The sequence below is a fragment of the Pholcus phalangioides genome, unplaced genomic scaffold, assembly GCF_987345545.1.
Source record: "Pholcus phalangioides strain wild (caught in Gottingen) unplaced genomic scaffold, Ppha-v1.0 ptg000012l_1, whole genome shotgun sequence".
Taxonomy (NCBI): domain Eukaryota; kingdom Metazoa; phylum Arthropoda; class Arachnida; order Araneae; family Pholcidae; genus Pholcus; species Pholcus phalangioides.
The window spans coordinates 5,303,739-5,326,948 of record NW_028301605.1 but is presented as its reverse complement, the minus strand read 5'-3'; the positions used below and the strand labels follow the sequence as shown (position 1 = coordinate 5,326,948).

The window sequence follows — 23,210 nt, the reverse complement described above, 5'->3', positions numbered from 1 at the left end:
GAGAGGAGAGATGGGAAAGTGGACCCATGCAATGGATCTACTGCACCTAAACATTACATTCTACTCAAATTGGTTAAGTAATTCTGTGTTTGACACCGAAAACGAACGTGCTTCATCATCATGAATACACATGTGCTCACAGATTGTTGATGGCCCATATTGCAAAAAAAAAAAAAAATCTATCAAGGAAAAATATGATACTTGCTTCTGGTGAAAGAATATTATAAACTGCTACTGCAATTTGACTACACACTGTACAACAAAAAATACTTGTTACTTTTGTATAATCTTGTATGCTTTTGATACTGTTACTGTTCAAGTCAACTACATGCAGCAGAACTTATTTTCCCATATTAAACTGTTATAACTGCTTTAATTTTATGACTATGATATTTTGAATTGAAGCTTAGCTCAATGTTATCTTGTTTGATCCGAATTGATAGCTGACAAACAAAAGAAAGGCTGCATATTGTAATTACCTCTTCCTTGTGCTCGTTTTTAATTTCTACATCCAGAAAATCAGTGTGAGGTGGTTCATCTGTGAATTTGAACTAGATAATGAAAGAACAAGGAACATGAGACTTGAATATTTAAGTACTAGAAACAGGTAAGGAATTTAGAATGACTAAATACGAAAACGATTTGTTTCCATGAAGATATAAGATAAAAACCTCAGTTTGAAGTTTGGGATGGAAAGCCATGTAACCATTTCTGTCCATTCCGAATGAATAGCTTGCAGGTCCAATCTACAAATTTGAAAAGATAAGAAAAATTCATCACTTTGGAATCAAAAGCATAATCAAATACATACTCCCGCTGTGGTGGTCGAGTGGTTATAGTGACGGACTCGCGATGCGAGGATCCGGGTTCGAACCCCACAGTGGTGGTCGGCTGAAGTTGGGTTTCTGGGGTTCCTAGCTTCAAGGAGCAAATGCGAGCCAATCTCCCCGTTAAAAAGTCTCGCCACAGAGAGCAACAGTCCTACAACGATAAATCATTCAATCATAACACTTCACTCATAGTTAGAAAAACTGGTGGCACATGGCAGCACTACACATAACAAGCATTACAGAGAAACAAAAAAAACTTCACGTCAGGTTTCACTACCCATACACGCACATTCCCGCATGTACCGATTCGTTGGGGGTTCCGCGGGGGGGGGGCGGAGTGCATGTGTGGTGTAGCAGTAGTAGGTAGGGCCTCAAAATATGGCTCGGGGATCCATGATGTTCTTAAGTCAGCCACCTCGTTGGGCAATTTGCCTGTTGTGGCGTTGTATGTGTATTTGTGTGTGTGTATTCCCAATGAAATAGGTATGAATAATAGGTGCACAAACTTTTCAGCTCACAGGCCATAATTTGCTAAGAATTACTTTTGCAGACTATAATTATATCAGCTCTATTATTTCTAGGGAAACTTTCTTTATAAACTGGGATTTTCAAATTGCTTATGTAAGATTATATATATATCTGTTCAGATCTTAGCATACATTCTTATAACATTATAGAAAAAAAAAGAACCACACCATTTGTAAATAATTATCATGAGATACAATATGATTGTATCTCATGATATTAATTCACAAATGGTGTATTTTTTTTATAATGCATAAGTATCTGGGGTTAGAGAGCCGAAATTCGCATGAGTAACATGAGTCACGAGAAAAATTATTTGATGATGCAAAATGCCTTAACTTATCAGCAAATATTAAACATACTTGAAACTTAATGGGGGGGGGAAATCCAATTTTAAACATGATACTTTAGGTTGAAAAATTTGAAGCTGTTAGCAATTGCCGTAATGCATTTGTTTTGTATAATCACGGAAGCACTTTTATTCTGAATATTATACAGTTAATTTAATATGTATTGAAAATAATTCATTCTTATAATGAACATTAACATTGTAAAGACGTGAAATGAATATTAGTGTTACTAACTTCAAACGAAGGTTCAAAATCCAGCATATCTCGAAGAGGAATATCAACTCCCATGATTCCAGCCATTGATTGATTCTGTATTTAAAAAAAAAAAAGACTATACTATTAGAAAATAACAGTAAATGTGTGAATATGATAAAGATAATGCATCAATTTTAATTTACACAGAATTTTAACCCTTCATTTGGCAGTGTTGCTCTCAAACAACATATGCGAGTTTCTTATATTTTTCAAGTAAAGACATTTTATATTTTAGGCTCATTGAGCTTCAAGTAACTCCTAAAAATTCAATTTTTACTTGTGAGCTGTTCATAATATATATATTATTATCAGCAGAATGGCTAAAAGGTACACGTCTTCGATTTCTTGACAAGAAAAAGCAAGAACTTGCATTTCTACGAAAAAACCATGTGGGAAGTAGACATATTACTGTGCATTCAGAAAAGTTGGCAAACAATAAATGATATTCTAATGCTATTCAAATATATGTAAATCATATAGATACAGTGTGTTCCCTACAGTGATTTATCATCCAAAATTTTTTTAAATATTGACAATAAATTTTTTTGACATGCAATAGCATTCAGGGTACCTCACTTGCTTAACATAACCCCTCAAAATTTTCTTCTATGAATATTTCAATGCTTGTCAATTAAAGGGTTAAAATTAATTCACAAACAATATTTATTTTAACCAATGCATCTACTAAAAAAAAAGAATAGAAAAAAAACCAGATTTTCAAGTTTGAATTTAATTATTGTTTTAATACAAGAAAGTCAATAGAAAAAGAATTAGATATTCATAATTACCCCTTCTTCAGTTCTATTGAATACTGGAAGAGTGATCGTTGTCAACATACCAAGACCCTAAAAAATAAACATGATTTACAAAAAAAAATTTTAACATTGTTCATAAATAACTATAATCAACCAATTTCACACATTTCTTTCATTGTATCACAAAATAACACTTTACATTAATGAAAATAGAATATTGTTGGCATAAAAACATAAAACCTGGAAAAAAAAACCAAAATCAAATTATCCTTACCACAGGATCAATATAGAAATTTGTCCACTGAAAATGTTTTTCACCGCTAAGGACAATTGGTCGAGACAGAACCTTCACATAGTCCTAAAAATGCAAAAAGAATCGCTCATCTGATTTTTAAATTTGAGTGCTCGTCAAATAAAAAATTAAAAAATATAGTGAAGTCAAATTCTTAAATGATAGAGAAATCATATAAGGTGGTTCTCAACTGGTGCTCTGCTGAGCCCTTGGGGGACACAGTGTCTACTTGAGGAAATTTGATAAATATAAAAAAGTATAGGCTTATTGCACTCTATCAGACTAAACCTTGTTGAAGCGATTGACCTTTCTTCAATTTACAATAAATGCAGAATAATTTCCTTTGTTTAAAATAAAGGTTAACACAATAAAGTTTAGAAATCTTTCCTCTTGAACAAAGGGTTGGGATTAGTTTTCCATAGCCATCCTTAGTTTCCAATTTTAAATGTTATCCCATGTTTTCCTATTCTACTCTTTCAAAAAACAGGAAGCTTTAATAAGTAAAGAGTGATGAATCAAAAAGTTGGCAAGTTTTATAATATATGGAAATATATCATTTCATTCATTCACCCATTTATCAATTAGGCTTGTATGATGTGTTACACCTATATTTTGCCACATAAACAAATTGAGTAATGAAAGTAAATGTGAAGACAAAAAAAGATAAAAATTTCATTATTGGTCGTCATGAAATCAGTCTCATCATTAATCAAATTCATCACCCTGGACTCAAGTTTATGCATGTTTGGTAAAAATGACTATTTCATTCACAATTCATAATATTTACCGATATGAGCTGGTGATTATACACAATCACTGGTAAATGTGATGAATCCACAACATATGAACAAAATTGATCAAACTAACCGAAATGGTCTGTTATCATGCATAATCACCAGATTTATCACCAGGTATAAATATTTTTATAGTAAATTCCCAGAAAAATTAGTTTTCTTCCCCCACCAGTCAGAAAAATATAGATATGGAAATTGGTTGGATAGTTTCTATAGTTTTTGCATGATATATATATATAGAAAAATGTACAAAATGTTAAAAAATTAACTTTTGTTGAAAATATTTGGGGTGAACTTTTTTTGACAAATGGTAAATGTAGACATATGATCGAGATAACATGATAATTAAACTCTAACATAATAAATTTGTTCCATACATACACACAACTTTTACCATGCACCAATTTATTATAAATTTTCGAGAGGAATGCTTACATGGTGTATGTATGGTGCGGTAACAGTTATTTTTTTAGCATCCTTGATACAACGATACTTCAAATTTAATGATTATTTTTGCTCGCTCTCTCTGGTTCTGTTACAATTATTAAATCAAGGCTCACAGTATTTCAATATGATTGTAAAAATACTAACCATACAAAATACTGCAAAAAAACAAAACAAACTATTATAGAGCTTAATTGTATTATAAAAAAATAGTAACTCATAAAAACAATGACGCAACAGCCTAAAATCATCTCATTAATGATGGAAAATAATATTGAAACAAAGAATACTTTTACTTGCCAAATTAAAAAATACAGAGTAAAACAAAAATTTAAAAAACAATCGTCACAGATAACGAATTAAAACAATTACTTGGGAGTTTAGAAGTCTAGAAACCCTCTTTAAAAAAACATTGTGAATACTCTAGGTAGAATATGATACTATTTGGGAAGATTAAGAAGGTGAATATGATTACAAAAGTGCAGCCCCCATCTTCAAAAAAGCTGCATAAAACTCGGTATTTTCCAAATTGCCGATGATTTATTTTATAATTGTTAATACCAGAATACATACAGCAGCAGCACACAAATAAAAACAAATAGAAAAATAAAAACTTTATTTAATAAATTAAAAACTTTAACACCAACTTGCCACATTACAGCATCACTATGCAAATTATGGACCCTTTAAAGAAAATCATTAACATTTTCCTCGTTCAATGGGGGAAGCTCCTTGTGGTACACCCTAATTAAAACAAATCAACCATAGCATTGCTTATTCTCTACAATCTATTGGCTTGAATGCTAATAGTTTGATATTTATAATATTTTGTCATGCACTATGTTGAGTGCCTAAAAATTATGCCTACAAACATTGAAGGGTGGTAAAACATACACAAAAAAAAAAACCAGCTAAATTAAGCTCCATCAAATTTCCTGTCATAAAACAAATGTTCCAATCAGAACAGCATACACAACATAACACTTCTCTGGCACTTTCCCACTAATGTAAAAGTGGAGTGGTTTCTTACACACATTATAAAAGAGCAAACAGAAAAGAAATCTAATACAGGAACAAAAACTTAAATATTTGCAGGAATGAACTGAAGGAGAGAGATTGCCAACCTTAATTAATGCATGCTTCAAAGCATCAATAGAATGAACATATAAGCCCTGTTTACATGGGGGAAATGAAAAAAAAAACTGGTCTTTTTCACTCAGCAATAAAGGAAAAACCACAGGATTGTAGATACAGGAATGAAACAGCAAAAATCTACCAAAGATGGTGTCAATCTTTCTTCATTTTTTTCCCTAGAAGGGGGAAAAAGTTGCTAAGCATGTTTATATTCTCCAAACCCTCCAATCTTGAACATGCAAACAGGGCTGTATTTGCTGGAAGACACAGGACATGCTATGTATAACTGCAACAGCTTTGACATTGCTGGAAGTGATGTCCTAAGGAGATTTGAAGGAAAAATCTCATGGGCATTCTCCAGATATACTCACAGAAAAAAAGTGTCAAAGTGTTTGAAACTTATTTTTTAACCTTCAGAGGAAGGTGTGTATTTTACCATGTAACACTATTCCGATTCGACCAAACATTTTATGATTAAAATTGTGAGTTTCACCATTCCTCAAAGTTTGTGGGGGGAAATTTTGAGACATTGCATATGTTCCCAGAGCTACGATGGTCATTTGATTCACTATCATAAATAGTATCCAAATTACTTTTGTTTGGTATAGTTTAATAACACTTTCACTGAACAAAATATATCTTGCTTTTATGGTTGAGTTTAGTAGTATAGCAGGAAATTTATAACAAATAAAAACAAAGAGTGAGAAATAAAGAGATAAGAATGCATATCAAGAGAAAACAAAGAAAAAAAAAGCTAAAAAAAGAATAACTCAAACTTAGAAAAGCAAACAAAAACACACCTACTTACACAAAATCATAACCATGCACATGACATTTTCAAATGAAACTCACTACGCCATGCAGAAAACCTGCAGAAAATATTACAAAATTCATTCATAGCTTATAACAGAGTTTGAAACACAAATGATAAAGATATTTCTTTTTTTCCCTTCTGAATGTGAGAATAATATTTTTAAAGCAAGTTACATCACATGCGATGCTATATAGAAAAGACAAAGAAATGAAAAAATTTTAGAAGCAGTGGAATTTTTCTTGAAAGTTTGCTGATTTTGTAATTTCTTTTGGATTGGATTGATAAATCCTTTTTCAGCTTAACAAACATGATTCCATCTCCACTGAAGAGTTTCAGCATAGTAGAATGAAGGAAATATTGCTAATCTGATGATTAGACCAATCTAAGCTTCAATTATTTTGTTTATCTTTACCCCTTTTCTATCCCTCACTTCACTTTCACAAATGCATAATTTGCAATATCAACTTGTATACATTTTTTGAGAGACAGAGTATACACCAATTCATGTTCTTTGCATGAAATTCTGAGAGTAAGTTTGTTATCAATCATAATAAAGCTCAAAATTTTCTTGAATCCCCACAAATGTGGCCTGATGCATGTGAGGCAGTTCACTTCTACTTTATCTCAAAGAAGTGAGTTGCATCAGAACATTTTGTAGGTATAATCCAACACTGAGTACTTTGAAGACTGGACACATCCTACTTCACATCTCAGTGAGATATCAAAGGGGGAACACTGCAGTATGTTTTTTCGCGTGGTGTGTAATGTGTACGGGCTGCTATCTACTGCACAAATCAGGAACAAGAAATGTACGATGCTCAAAACAGAATGCCTCTAATAAAGACAAGAGGATGGGGTGATATTTCATCACAAATAAAATTACAAATTTTAAGCAAATGTCATTTAATATGGTTCCATTTTATTAACAAGTGAAAAATGTTATTTTATGATTATTTTTAATGAAGCAGTGATGCTGATTTCACAAAAATGAACAGTTTAATATATAGTGGATGTTTAGTTCTTATAAAACGTTTAAAAAAAGAGTACATGGTTGAAATTGCATACAATCATGAGATATTAATCAATAGGTAAGAGTAAGTTTAAAAAAAATTGGCATGACAAGTCATAATTATTGTTCCTTGACTTATTCTCATACCTGAATGTTTGCTCGAATCGATCCCATAGCAGGTATACCAATAAAAGAGCCTGAAATTTGTTAACCAGAACATTGAATTCAGAAGTATTGACCAACGTATTGATAACATAAAATATTTAAATGAACATTGGTAATAATTATAATGAACTGATGAAAAAAAAATATTTTTGATTAAAAACAGAATTCTTAATTCAAACCCCTCTAGAACTCTATTAATCTGAACAGCTGAAAAAAAAGCATGAAAATGGGATAAAAGACCCATCCAATGAGGAGGCCTATAGCTCTCCAGTCCCTAAGACCCAGGTAATGTGTGACAAACAATGCCTTCACATAAAGATGGCCCTGCACATGCTTCTAGGATTTTTGCTCTCCCATCTGGTATGCATATTATACTTCACCACTACTTCTACTTCTCTCAGAAGAAAAAAGATTAGCACCTAGCCAAGCTCTATCGACTCTAAATTTTTGTTTAACACAGTAGCATAATTATAGATCCCATATCATTGTTGGCTTCCATTCATTCTAATTTTTTCTTCAATATTTCATTGTGTTTAGCTATTAATAATTTGATAGTGTTCATTGGCAGACATTTTTTTATAGTTTGACTATATTTGATGTGCTACAGCACATCAATTACTTCATTTTTTATTAGTATGGATAGCCCAATTGAATATATGATAATCAATATTTTTGTGAGCAGATCAATTTTTAGATAATTTCATACATTACACACCAAACTAGAATTCATCTTTTTGTGAAGGACAGTAAATTAAGCATACCTCTATTAGAGCAAGCAATTTCTTTCAAAGCTGCATATGGAACTGGATGTGGTCCAACAACATATGCAAATATCCTAACCTATGGAAACCACAATATTTGTGTCTTTAATAATAGCAAGCGATTATTCACAAATGAAATTTGATTTTATTATATTTCACAAAGAAATGCAAGATTATGTAATGTTTCAAAATTTGTTTTATGATCTGCAATAGAGCTGTTGAAACTGCAGTTCATAAAATGATGCTTTAAACACAGTTTAATCCTACAATACCAGAACACGAGTTTGTAAATTCATTTGCTCAGAACCAATTCCTGATAGCTGAAATGCAATTAAATAATTGATAAGAGAAAGTTATATGACAATGTTTATATTTCATTTTTTGGAAATTGTGTGAAATTGCCTTAGAGATTGTTTCTGAAAACAAAATGATGTGTGTGTGTGGTGACCATAATCATGTTTCAAAAACTTAAGCAAGGCTGGAGATAGAAGAGAAACAGTAATTTTCAAAGATTATTTGGTGAAAGAAAAAATATACAGAACTGGCACAATGCATCAGTGAGGTCAATTTTGTTACTGGGAAAAACTACACATTAAAAAAATCACAAATACGACCAACAATAGCTTATAATAAAAGAATATAATAGGCAAGCACTGAGAGTGAGTTTCTGCTTTGCAGTTTAATCTTCATTTTATGAAAACTTGTTTATAACACTTGCAAAATGTGTCATGTCTGAAGAAGAGTTAATTAACAATTTCAATGTAATTGTACACTTTAAGATTCTAACCAGAAAACAACAGATGTGATCTACTAAAAACTATTAAAAATTCATAGCTATGAAAAACAATGGGCATTTTATGTGAATGGAAATTTACCTTTTGATCTTTGTTATATTTTTCAAGAACTTCCCATGCTTCCTCTGTGCCACCATCACTGAATAACATTATCACTTCATTACACTCAGCTCCAGCCCAAGGTTCTGTTCTATTTTCTCTGAACTGATGGAAAGAAAAATGTATATTTAATGAAACTTCATCGATTCAATGACATTAAATCACTACACTTTGCACAGTCATATAACTGAATAAACACAGCTGTATGACTTTTTGATTTGAAGGGCTTATTAGAAAATGAACACATATAGGAATATGATTTTTGATACTGAAATGGAAAATAAAAATAAAATGTTCATAATTTCTATCGAAAACCAGAACTAGAAAGCATCACATAGGGGGTAATATATGCAATTTGTGTTCAAAATTAAATTTTTATAAACAAAAAATACCTTTTCAAATTCTTTGAAAGCAAATTCTAAACCTTTTGATAGACTAGCCATATTACGATCTTCTAAATCATCAATTGCATGAGAAAGCCTCTGAAAATAGAAATCACATACTTTTAATGACAATACATTAGAAATAGTACAAGTACAATTTTAAAACAGTATATTGTTTGTTTTTAACCATAAGAAAATTCAAGAAGAAATAAACAACTCACCAGTTTGTTGCGCTTGTTTGCTTGAACAAATGTTTCAAAGCAAGTGATCCATTGAGCTTCATTGTTGAACTATTGAAACAAATATCAATAATAATGCAGCTTAAAAGACAGAAATTTCACTAAGGGTAAACAAATCAGTTATATTATTACAAAAATGTGAAAATATAATTTAATTTTGAATTTACCGATGCAACATTCACAAAATCATTCTCTCCCAGAGTTGTCAAAAGGGTTTTCACTGCTATTTTCATAATCTCCATAGTCTGGCCGTGCATACTTCCACTCCTACACATTGAAAAAAAAAATCATTTGAAAATCATCAACAAAATTTCACCATCATCAAGCAATCAATTTATCATCACAAAATATAAGAAAAAATTATAGTCTGGGAAGGACACTCGATTAGCCGGCATGGCACAAAAATCTGGGTGCACCAGTTTTTCAAATGTGGAAGTCTAGTCCATTCCCAGCATGCCCAGAAAAGGAAGGTCCAATGTGAACTACATGATAAATTCAGAAGACAGATGTATCAATCTACATTAAATGCTGAATAAATATGCGAATTGGATAAAAATGATAGTTTTCCAGTAAGTATCATTTTACACTAAATTTTACTATCATAATACAGTAATTACACTTCATTGATAGTTGAAAAAAATTATGTCAGTACTACATATAACAAGCATTACACAAAAACAAATTTTACGTTTAGGTTCACAATGCTTACGCCCACATTCCAGCATGCACCAATGCATTAGAAATTCTGTAGAGGAATGTGTACGAGGTGCAGTAGTAGTTACGTAGTAGTATTAAATTGAGAATTGATGCTCAGATTAGCGAGACTTAACTTGCACACAAATATTGATGATTTTAATTTGAACAAAAAAAAAAAAATATTCTAGGAGGGAAAAAACTGCTTACGTGTCCATTAAAATTAACATATCTTTAGGAGAGCTGGATGCATGGACGTACCTAAAGTTTAAAGAAAATATTTAATCACAAGAAATTGAAACAATCATTATACTGCATGTAAAAATAACCGCAAGAGTAATTTGGTAAATTTGGTAAAAATTTGGTAAACTGAGTCAATGAACAGAAAATTTCACTCCATACCAAGGACGAAGGCGCACATCATATAAATCAGGGAAACCTGGCTTTCTTGATAAGACCACCCATTTGTGAGCTGGAAGGAAAGAAAAAAATATATTTTACATACATTGTAAATTTCATATAGTGAACTTTTAATATGGTATTCACTAGGTCAAACTCACCTGGATAAGTTCTCATGAAACCAGTTGTACTCCCAAAATTTTGCCACATTAGATCTGGATCATTCCTGAGATTTTCCCTAAAATGGGCATCAAGACTGGCAGACCACTTCAAACCATTAACTATCTCTGGATCTGAAATAATAATGATTGCTTCTTTTGAAAATAATTGAGAAAAATTGACTACTTCATCTCTTTATGCAATTTAAAGAAGCTATTCATGTCAATGATTCCACATCATGCTTACTGCAATCACTACGTGTAAGGAAGATCATTGTTATCATACATTTTTTAATTATTCACACGATATATATATTTTTAAATACAATAGTTTTTTGTTATACCATGCCTTAATATAATGCAAACTCTGTATCCACACCTTTTATTATAACCACTATCAAACATTTTAAAATTTAGAACAAGACGTCAGTTCTACCAGGCTTACAGGGCGATATTCACCGACTTGATTTAAAATACAGTTACAATTTTTGGATCGGAAATACAGATTGGTTAAAAACCTGAATTTAAAGAATAAGTGTGTCAATCTTCTATCCAAAACTTGTGACTATAGTTTAAACCATATTGGTTCTAAACTTTGAGGCCCAAATGCCGGCCAATCTTCCTATTAGAAAGTCTTTCAACAGAGAGCAACAGGCCCACAACAATACAATTACTCAATCATTACACTTCACTCAGAGGGAAACTGATGGCACTACACATAAAAAGCATTATACAGAAACAAACTCCACTTAAATTCACTAGATATACATGCACATTACAACATGTACAAATTTGTTACAGGTTCAGCAGAGGAATGTGAACACGGTGCAGGTGTGGTTTAGTAGTAGTAGTTTAAACCATATTGGTGAGTACGCCCTCAGTCTATTTCAACTGTATGTCTTCTGGTATGTGCCCCATAATGAATATTCCCCTATCTAATCTTAATTTCCTTCAGTTTGCAAAACATTTTTATAGCAAAAGTACCCACAGTAGTAGTAGCGAGACAGTTTTATTACAAAATAATATGTGCTTACATCCTTCATATATTCCAACTGGTATATGGACACCAGAGTAGGTATAGTTAACACCTCTCTTAAACGTTTCACTGTAAACCAAATTAGGATCATTCGGTTCAAACTGATCCATCTTCTTGAAACTAATGTCTGCCAACTAAAAGCAATGGAAAATATCAAAACAATCTATCAGGCATTTTATTTCAAAAACATTTTTCACTCATTCCTAATAAATTGATTTGTGTAAAATAACTATTTTAGCTATTTACATTGCATTAAGCACATTTATTTATTCACTAAATATTTTCAAGGAAACACAATGCATAAGAAAAAATAGTAGGATAGCATTATTCAACAATCAAAATGGCGCTGTATTTTACAAGACAGCTAAAATTGTTTTAAGTTACAAGGAAGATGAGAACGTGTGACATTCACAGATTGAAATAGAAAAAGAATTCCCATTCTGTTATTTATATATGAGTAGTTTCATCATATTTTTCAATTATAATTTTTTATCACTGATCACCTTTTATCTTCTTTCGGTCATTTTTTGGAATTTTTCAGGGATAGCATTTAAAAAATTAGAAAAGTAGAGCTTAAAAGTAGGATGTAGTCCCCCAGACAACATAATCATAATAAAAAAAATCCCCAAATTTTTTTTTTTTAATTTTAAAATTATTTTTCTCATAGCACTGTTTCAGTAACCTGTAAGATTGACTCAAGCCATACAGAAATGACTTGGTTGCAAAACCACTTTTGGCAAAAACAGGGTACTAGCACAACCACAAAAAATTATTTTCAGTCCCTCTTCCCAATGAATGACTTTTTTTTTTTTGGAATCTTCTACAGTCCAGTCTGTCAACTCACTTCAACAATGCACACCAAATTATGAAGACATGTACATGTTTTAAATGGTCCACATACACCCCCTCCCCAAACTTAAAAATGATAGAATTTCTGCTTTGGCAGGATCATTAATAAGATAAATAATGCAATCTACTACATTTGTATTATTTGGCAATATATCCCATGATTCCCTCCTAAATTAAAATCAGTTACATGAATTTTGTTGATAGAATTTGGTAAAAAAGTAGGAAAACTACGACAAAACCAAGAAAATAGGGAAAAGGTAGAAAATTTTATCAAGAAATAGGAAAAGTAGGACAAGTGGGAGCCCTGATTTTTGTTTTCATGGTCTGAAATGTGTACCAAGTTTCATGCTTTTATGCTTGTTGGTTCTTTCTTCAGAAGAGATGCTTTAATTACAGCATTAACCAGAATTTGAAGTGTTTATAAAAGATACATTACATCAATTTATTCTTACTTTGAGAGTAGGGTCATATTTATAATCCTTGACAATTTCTTCTGCACCTTGTACAAGCCTCTGTTTTGTAAAAGAGAAAAAAAAAACTAAGCATAAAAATGAATTCGAAAAATACTATTGTATAGAATAATTTACATACATTTTTTTCCGGTTTTTATAAAGGCATAAAATACGAGTATGTTTCATAATATCACATTATCTTTCATAGCATCAAACATATGTTCTTCAATCCATTAATGCTTCTTTCGCAGATTAAATAGACAACATAGTTTCAGTTCTTGAAGTTTCAATAGATATGATTTTATTTTAAATAGTCATAATCTAAATGAATGAGGACTAATAAATGATGGGGACACTGAACCATGGGATGCTTAAACTTCATAATTTTGTAGCTTCATGGGAATGATTATCACTTATTCACCAATCTGAAGATAAACCTGGGATTACCAATAATTCCTGGCACAGTGAGCAATTCCATGGTTTCAAAGATGCTAAGGATCTTTATTTATCATCACTGGTAGTAGCACAGCTCTATGAGAGGAAGCAATAGAATTAATCAATCACAGACATAGTACACTGAATATCATTACCTCTAAAGCAGCCATTTTCTTCTCAAGATTTTTTGTCAACTCATGAGCCATGTCTTGTACAAGTTTGAGCCCATCAAGTTCTACAAGTTTTGCCTTTCGTAGATCATCATAGGTCTGAAAATTTTTACAGTATATTAAAATAAATACAGGTAGGATACATAATGCAAACAAAAGTTAGATGGCATGCCTCAATTTGAAAAAATGCCCGTTAAACATGTTGACATTATAAAGTGGCTCAGATTCATAAGACAGAATTCTTTTCTCATTAAGCAGGTTTGAGTAAATTAGATTCAACTGTAAGACTACACTCATACTGGATAAAAGTTTAGTTGATATCTTCAAAAAATTTCAATGAAATTTGCAACATTTCAAACAATTGTTTTCATATTTTAAACTATATTAGCAATTCTTGTACCATTTTTTTTGGGCAGATTACCTATTGTAATTGATATGGCAAAAGTAGCCAAATTATATGCATAAATACAGCTATTCTAATTAATTACAGGATTCCATGACCAAAAATTTTAACTTTTATGGTTAAATTGTCTTTTTTTTAAATGTCATTAAAATGTCATGTTTCTGACCAAAGAAAGACCAATACTACACTTTTACAAAACATGGAAACACATATGTGAAAAATATTTTAGTGAAATAGAAAAAATTGAGAATTTTGACACATTTACATGAACAGCAATAAATTATATGCCAGAAACTTACCTTTTCCAAATTTTTTATTCCTGTATATTTATCTAATTCTTGAACCAATCGACTATTTAAATGATCTGCCCAACGTGACACACTGAAAAAAAAAAACAGAGAAAGATTTACAGATTCACTGAACTTGAGTTAACACTATTTGAAGAAATCTGTTATACAAGATTACTTCTCTTAATAAATTTGAACTGACTTTCCCAATTTTCTCATTACATTAAAATGTTTCTCCTTGAACTCTGGTGCTGTGAGGAACCTTTCAACAATATTCAATGCTGAGAGAGCTTCCAACTTCGATATGATTTAAATTTCAGACTGACAGTCACTTTCATCATTATTAAAAGTAAATTTTTATTTATGCATATATTATCATTGCAACAATCTCTGTAAAAGAAGCCACACTAGAAATAAAGACATTGCTGTCTATTGCCACATATTCAATTTTTCATCTGGGTAGTTTCATCACAAACTTTCTGCTGGAATCTTTGACGGGCCCCTAGGCCAGACTTTTCAACACTCCTTCAAAAGGTGGGGGTGGGAAGGGAATTTATATCATGAAAAACAAAAAAATGGTTAGAATCCTCCTGGGCCCCCACGTTGTATCTCTATAGGCCCCACCCTAATGAAGGACATGCAAAATTTATAAAAAAAAATTTGTTTGCCTCATGAAAAACTCAGACTAACTTAATTGTAATCTGAAGTTTTATTGTATCATAATTATCAATCATCATGTGTTTCAGGTCTGTGGTTAACTTTTCTTTAGGTACTAACCCTCGTCATAATACTGTATGTGCTCAAGCATTCACATCAACCCCACCATATTGAACTTGAGGCGAGAGCGGCACGGGAATGAATATTATTATTTATTACAACATATTTACACAGAAAGAGAAATGCGACGCCGTCGATGATGGCACAAGGCGAACTCAACGGTTGAAGACGAACAACTATCAACGTTCACAGATTATTGGTGTAGACAGATATATTGTGTCCTCACAGAAAGACTTTCTCCTTCTGTCAGTATCTGTGTTGCCATCCGTCGAGTATTTACTTGACGGCAAACCCCACAAACTCATATATTTGGCATGCTCAACATTTTTGTACAGATTTACTTTAGAGTTTAGCATTTTATTTCCAGCAATTGGCAATATTTTTGTTGACATGTGGGAGGTTTAGCAAAATTGGTAATGTCATCAACATTTGGCAACAATTGCGATACCTATTTTCTACAATTGTCTTGATGAAAATACTATCACCTTAATTATACCAAACATGTGAATTCATTTACTAGAACCAAAAACTCTCATGCTCAATATTTTTATGAAACTTTTTATGTGATATACAATGTGTCAATCACGCTTATGACATTTAAAAACAATTGTTTCAGTTAAATGATATAATTGTTTAAATTGAAACAAAATGATTTAAAAAATATTTTAAAAGTTGCGACCACTAAAATGTATTACACTAACCAGAAAAATGTTCTAAAAGAGAACATTATAAATAGAATCCACTGTATGTAAAAACTGAGTATACCTATACTTTCTTAAGCATCATTATTTGTATTGGGTTTGAAGATTTCTGACAGAAAATAAGCATTCATAACATGGGTGAAGATAAGTAGGCATCCCTCCCCCCCAACCCAGCATTAATGACGGAGCTAACTGATCTAATGTATATGCATATATATGAATTGGCATCATCATTGTCATGCGCCTCAGCCTTTTATGTCTATCTCCGCCTATGATTCATAAAGCTTATTTTTACCTGCTTTGGGGCCATTCATGTATTACGTGAGCAGATTTTTAGCCATTTTTGACCCCCTCCCCCCCCCCGTTAGCGAATGCGCGCAAAACAATGACTCCCCCTTGTCACCAAAATTTTGTCAGAAGCTCAGAATATTTCATATCTTCAAAAAGGGTGGTTGATGACGTAAGCAACCTTCAAATCCCCCCCTCCCCCTTGTCATAAAAAGTCAGCAAATCCGAACCCCCCCCCCCCCCGATGCTGACGTAATACTTGAATGACCCCTTTTAAAACAGAATTAACTAATCCATGTTTTTTTTATATCAATGTACGGAGACATGATGGGTCTATAAAAAATTATCCATCTGCAACTGGCTTTACTTTTATCCGGCTTTTTCTAATATATGGTCCTCCGGCACTTTCGCGTTATACAGTGGGAACTTCAATTAGCCTGAGAGTGAAAATACTCCAATGACTTTAGAATATGCACACAATTTTTTTCAACAACTTTCAAAATTTTTATACATTGTTGCAATCTTTACCATCAACTGACACGCTTTGTACAGTGTTTACTGGGTTATGTTATCCAAGGTTCTTTCTATGAATTGATTTCAAAGCTGCATAAGGTGTGAAACTCCTTGGTTACAAGCGACAAACTGGTTCACAGAATGCTGTAGAGTCTAACAAAAGCTCTATGGGTTTTCAAGGAAAAGACAGACAAGTGCTTCCCAAAACATGTGAGCAATATCGTCCCTTGGTGGTGAAAGATTGGAGCGTACCCAGTGCCATCTTAATACAGAGGCATACCCGGGGACCTCATAAAAGTGAGATCTGATTAAAATTTACTAGAATTTATTAGGAAGGACCTCAGAAAAACTGATTGGCTTAACCGATGATGGTTTTGATGGCCCTAAGTGTACCCAGTGGATGGAAGAAGCTGCAGATACAAAATGCGATCTTGTGGGTTGGCATAATGATGGGAGCAAAAGTTTAAAAGACTCTGGGCTGGAGAAACATCTTAAACCTGCTACTTGCAAGCACTCTGGTGGTCCCTGATGCATTTTAAAGTGTTTTATAATCAAAGAAATTGGAAGAATATTTTTTAAAGTGCTGTACAGTACTGCACATAATCTTTGAAATGTTGTAAACTGTAAATACATTACAGTACCTCATGTAAGTTTATCTAAGGTCTTGATGAATCGGAAGAGAATTATGACACTAGCCAAATTTATAATGAGCGATGCATGATTTTTTTCTAAAAAAAAAGTTCTTAATAATATTTTTTAGACTTTCCATGGAATTTTTATCCCCTTCCTATGTCAGAGCATACTTATAAAATTAGAAAACATTTTGTGTCATTAATAGACTGTAATTCGACAATCACATGCAGAAAATTTTAGGCACCAATATAGATTTTTCTAATTGCCATGCAGACTTTAGATTTGTCAAGCCTGTGTATATTCTTTCCATATTGATCTAAAATTGACATTATCATACATTAATTAAAAATAATTTTGAAAGAAATTGAATTTCCATCATTTACGTCTTTATTTCATTTAACCGTAAATTTCTGCAAGGCCACATCTGATATTTCAGTAATCCAAGTTAGGTATGGTAAACATTGGTTCTGTGATAACTGAGGTCCTACTTCAAGTGAAGTTATGCTATATACACTGTTCACACGCCCCCCCCCTTCTCTCTTGCCTTGATTATTGCAATTCGACTGCATACCATTCCAACCCATAGGCCACCCCAGTTACCTGAAATATGAGAAACATATTTACAGGGAGTGGGTAGGCCTAAGACGGATATAGCACAGGACGATAGGTTCTGAGAAGCATCATATTTACGGAATAAGTGGTCAAGAAAATTAACGTAGAATGAAAAAAGGGTGGCATAACCATAAATACACCCGTCTATAGAGCGGGGAGATCAGATCAGTGAGAAACGAAAAAAGTGATCTAGACAGCGTGCAAGCATGATATGAGTGATGAAAAGAGGGACCTAGAATGAAAGGGATTAAGGTAATGATTGACCAAAAGAATGACTTAAGGCCTGTTAACATGAGTAAAGTGATAAAATAAGAGGTTAACTAAATTTTAAGTTGGCAAGTTCTCAAGAAAGTGTCCACACGTTAAGCGGATTTAGTAAATCCTGACTGGATGATTTTCATAGGAGGTCCACTGGTGCATACACATAGGCCTACTTAACCAGAAAAATAGTATCAGGTTATTTATTAAATCACTTACCAACTAAATGGTCCTTGTCATCTGCATACATTTTAAATTACTTGACAACTTTAAATTTAGCTGACTGCTAAATCACTTAATGCATATAAATGGGTCATTAAAGAGTGCATAAGCAAGGAAGCACATGGGCACCATAGGCAGCGGGAGGTAATCCTTCTTTGAGCTGAGATTATGGATTAAGGAAAAAAAAAGTTGAACTCTCCCTTTGAGCAAACCTTGCGTGCCCTAATACATGTGAGTGACCAAAACTGATCTAGAGAGCATAGGGCCAAGTCAGTGATCAACCAAAAGAGTGTGCAAGCATGTCAATGGCCAAAACAATGAACTAGAGAGGCAGAGTGGCTAAGTTAGCGAGAGTGACCATAAAATGAGCAAGAGCAGCGTTTCTCAACTTTTCTGAACACAAGGACCAAGTAGAATGTCAAAACAATTTGACAGATCACTTGTCCTGTATTACAGGATAGGCTATTCCTTTAATTTAGGTTGTTCCATTTTCTTATACAATATAAATATTGAGTTTGTGATATTTACTAAGGTCGTGAATATGCATTATTTTCATAATATATGAATTATATTATAATAAATATAAAAAGAAATATTCGTCTCGTATAATTTTTCAAAAAATTTTAACAATTGGTAATTGCGCTCACTTCTTGCAACCAAGACAACTGGCAATGTCCTATATTTTACCCTATTTAAGATCACAGTTTAATGTATTTTTCTCAATAAAATAAGGTCATTGATCATTTAATTTTTTTTTGATCGTGAAATACATTTTTGTTTACTGCGATTTGTAGCAGTTCTTCATCCCCAAAGCAAAATGTCTTTCATTGTTCTGCAACGACCTCTCTGCTAACTGAAAATCTTCTGCAGTAAAATAGTGTTTTCTAATTTTTCCTTGGAATTATTCTAGATTTTTCTACAATGGCACTGATTGTTCTGCAACGTACATCACAGATTTTGACATATTCTGCTTTGGGTGGGGCCCTTCATTTTCCCCACCCTGCAGCAACTTCAGCATTAATTAGCAAATTTAATTTTTTTACCAAATTTAGTGACACCTCATATTTAACGAATTTCATAGGATAGCAATTCCAAACATTTCCCATAATAATGTACGTTGAACCAAAAATTATGAAAATAATTAATATAAATAATAATTATATTTTCAATTTCTGAAATGAAAAAAAAAACAGTTATAAGGGTTGAATGATTTTTCATTCAGTTAGAATCAATTTTATCAAGTCTGCTTGCAGACCATCTACACTAGCGGTTTTCAACCGGTGCTCCGCAGAGCCCTCGTGCACTCTCCAAGGGCTCCGCGGCCATTTGAGAAAAATAAAAAATAACCAGTAAAATTAAAATATATATATATATATAAATATTTTTAAATAATAAAAATAAATTAGCAACTTTGATGAATAATTAAAAAATTGGCCTACGGGACTCCGCCATAGAATTTTTTTTACCAAAAGGGCTCCGCGAGTAAAAAAAAGGTTGAGAACCACTGACCTATACCATCGTCACGGACCATAGGTTACGAAACATTGAGCTAGAGCGTGTCAAAGTATATGAGCGATCAAAAGAGTGACTTATAGAGACAGACATATTTAAGGGATGGAGAACCACAGCTGGTTATAACTCAGGATGAAGAATTTGAGGAATGTTTATGGGAATTAGACTGGACATAGGCAGAGATAGATGTGAAAGCCTGGGAGAGGGGGCATGATGATGATGATGTCAATTCACATACACAGATATACATTAGATCAGTAGGCTCCACCTTTGATGCTGTCCCCGTCCACCCATGATGACTGGAATGGGTAACGAGCAAAATTTAAAAAGCCCACAGGCAGAAAAACCATAAATCCACCTCTAACGTCATGATGATGATGGTATTACAAGGTGGAAAAAAAGAGTTCACCCCCTCTATTGGTAGCACAATTCAGTTTTTTACTCTAAACTCAGTTTTAAAATGAGTAGGCATTTACAAATCCAAACATTTTTCTTTGATTTGAATACTTTGATCACAATAATTTCACACTGTTGACAGGGGGGGGGCTTCAACTAAAGATCATAGAAGTTCAAGGTTGTCAAAGTAGGTCAATCCACATCACACACACACAATCACTAAATTTATCAACAACATACACAATTTTGTACTGATTAATGTTTTAGTGGATTTTCATCATAAAATTTAGATAAATTGCAATTCAAGAGACAAGCCATATTTTTCTTAAAAGGAAAAGGATCCACCACATAGCCACCACGATGTTTACTAAACACAGAAAGAAGAGCGGCGCCAGAGGTAAACATTAAAAATGCACGAGTTAGAGAAAAGGGGGTTACGTAATAACGGGGTAAGATCGGAAGCCGGTGAGCTACGAATCGCACACACACGCACGTAATAACATGGAGAAACAAAAAAGGGGAAAAAAAACGCGATAATTATCCAACCGCGCTATAACGAGAGATTATTCCGACACGTATCCGTTGTACTTACATTTCTCGACCTGGCAGGTTATCAAATCCCGTCGCAAACACGAATAAAAACGCGAATGTAGCGCAAAATAGCGGCCGAGACCTGCACGGGTTAACCAGCATGTCCGCCATTACGGCATTTTTAACCTCGACGTCAGAGACGAAGCGGAGCTGCGGTCGTGTCGTCGTCTGCTTTTTCCTCTATCTCTCTCTCTCTCTTCTCCACCCTCCGATGATGGTGATGATGATGGCGGCGCCTTTCTCCTCCCCACCCGTTGGAGCAGCAGACAGGCAACACGTAGTCGATACTGGGGATGCTGGAGAGCAAATATTACGCCAGGATGATGCGCCACTGGCGGTGAAAATAAATACGCCGTCGGAAATAATTTTCGAAAATTCTCTTAAATGGTATTAAAAATTTAAAATAAATATATCCGAATATAGTATTGGAAATTTAAAATTTAAAAAATTGTATTAAAAATTAAATCAAACAAAAAAATCCGAGACTATTTGATTTCCAGTAATTAAAGTAAATAATCCGATAAATTATTTTTAAAAGGAATTTTTAAATTGTGAATTCTTTTTAGAGATTTCTTTTTCTACTCAAAAATTCAAAAAAAAATTGTTATTTAAAAATTCATTTTATTTCCATTAGTGGAGAAAGATTTATATCTAAATATATATAATTTTTTTTAGAATTTTATATTCAATTTTCACGACTTGAATGACTGATTAAATATTTTTCTAATAAGTAAATAAATAATTTTTTAATGGATTATATTATTATTATTTCCGTGTCAAAATAATCACCGTATTATTAGTATTTTCTAGAATGTATTTAGAAAATGTAAATTATTTGAATAAATATTATCAGTTTTGGAATACATTTAGTGATTGAATTGAAGATATTCTCGGAGAGAGTTATATGTTGGAAATTAGAAATTATATTCAGTTGAACCTCGGTAAGATGAACTCGCTTAGTACGAATTAACTACTTGTCCGTTGGATGATATTGAAGAGAAAAAAAAAACGGAATTTTTTTATTTATTTTGTAATAACGAGCATTTAACGATCGTTTAAGACAAAATAAAAACTGCACCTCAAACTCATAAAGTCCAATTTTTCTCTTGAAAGTTATTCCCGGAAACATGTTCAGGAAGTATATTTCTCAACGAGAGGTTGCATTTGTCCTTATTCTTGTCAATCCAAGTTAATGCTCTAAAACTTTGTAATTGGCATTCCTTTCAATACCTTACTTTATGACTAGAGCCCGGAAGTTTAAGCACTAAAAATGGCCAAAATAGGCAGGCAAAAAAAAGCACTAAAAATGCCCAAAATAGACATTTAGAAAAGGCATTTATAATTAATGAAAAAAGGAAAAGTAAATAAAAGCTACCATATTAAACGTCCAAAAAACTGGCAAAAAATTTTCCGCAATCACTGAATCTACTGTTTCAATGGCTTGGATTATAATAATTGGCGCAAAAATGGAAAAAAAATGAAATAAAGAATAGAAAATATACTTGGAAAATATGTAGAAAAAACAGTGCAAAAATATAGAAAGAGTTCACGACGAGAGAGAGAGATGAAAATGGTACAAGAGAAATTTAAACATCGGAATTAGTTCAAATAACAGTCGATCCGGCTTCAGTGAAAGTTGGGACCACGAAAATAATTCGAACTAAGCAGGACAACGTACCAACGTTATAAGTGGGATCCAGTGTATACAATGACACCGTGACGCCGATAGAAAAGCGGTGAGAATTTTGTGAGAAATGTCTTTTTGGAAAATCATCCAAGTAGAAACCTGTGCTTCTCATCATTCCGAAAATATCATCGTTAAAGAATGATATGTACACATATATATATATGAAAAATGTATGTATCGAACATATAGGCATATAAAAATGGTATAAATTTTTATTTCGGGCCGTTTCCTACGTTGAAAACGCATTAAATAAACACTCGAAACACATTACAATAGTCATCAAGTTTTCAAACGTTTTTTAATTCTCGTTAGCTTAACTAATAAAAACAGATGAAATATATATAACCGATTGCATAAAGCATATATTAACCGATACTTTACTGTGCCTGATTCCTTTATAAGTGAACGAAACTTATCAAAATAATGAATTATTCTGTAAATTATTGAGAAATTAATTTCTCATAAAAAAAAAACGATATAAATGGAAAAAAAAAT

General features: G+C 32.6%; 1 protein-coding gene across 1 annotated transcript in view; it reads right to left on the bottom strand.

The window, feature by feature from the left end:
- The window catches only part of LOC149079204 (voltage-dependent calcium channel subunit alpha-2/delta-2-like), a 43,381-nt gene extending 22,181 nt beyond the window's left edge, over window positions 1-21,200 (bottom strand). Inside the window, exons 1-19 of the mRNA XM_089240096.1 lie at window positions 21,030-21,200; window positions 14,538-14,619; window positions 13,821-13,934; window positions 13,231-13,290; window positions 11,928-12,063; window positions 10,897-11,028; window positions 10,739-10,808; window positions 10,547-10,597; window positions 9,811-9,910; window positions 9,626-9,694; window positions 9,414-9,503; window positions 9,004-9,126; window positions 8,129-8,207; window positions 7,350-7,399; window positions 2,990-3,073; window positions 2,749-2,805; window positions 1,940-2,014; window positions 672-746; window positions 480-551 (exon numbers count right to left, since the gene is read on the bottom strand). Coding sequence (XP_089096222.1) covers window positions 480-551; window positions 672-746; window positions 1,940-2,014; window positions 2,749-2,805; window positions 2,990-3,073; window positions 7,350-7,399; window positions 8,129-8,207; window positions 9,004-9,126; window positions 9,414-9,503; window positions 9,626-9,694; window positions 9,811-9,910; window positions 10,547-10,597; window positions 10,739-10,808; window positions 10,897-11,028; window positions 11,928-12,063; window positions 13,231-13,290; window positions 13,821-13,934; window positions 14,538-14,619; window positions 21,030-21,139 — 1,629 coding nt within the window. The 5' untranslated portion in view covers window positions 21,140-21,200. The remainder of the gene's footprint in view (window positions 1-479; window positions 552-671; window positions 747-1,939; window positions 2,015-2,748; window positions 2,806-2,989; window positions 3,074-7,349; window positions 7,400-8,128; window positions 8,208-9,003; window positions 9,127-9,413; window positions 9,504-9,625; window positions 9,695-9,810; window positions 9,911-10,546; window positions 10,598-10,738; window positions 10,809-10,896; window positions 11,029-11,927; window positions 12,064-13,230; window positions 13,291-13,820; window positions 13,935-14,537; window positions 14,620-21,029) is intronic.
- Window positions 21,201-23,210: the final 2,010 nt, after the last annotated feature.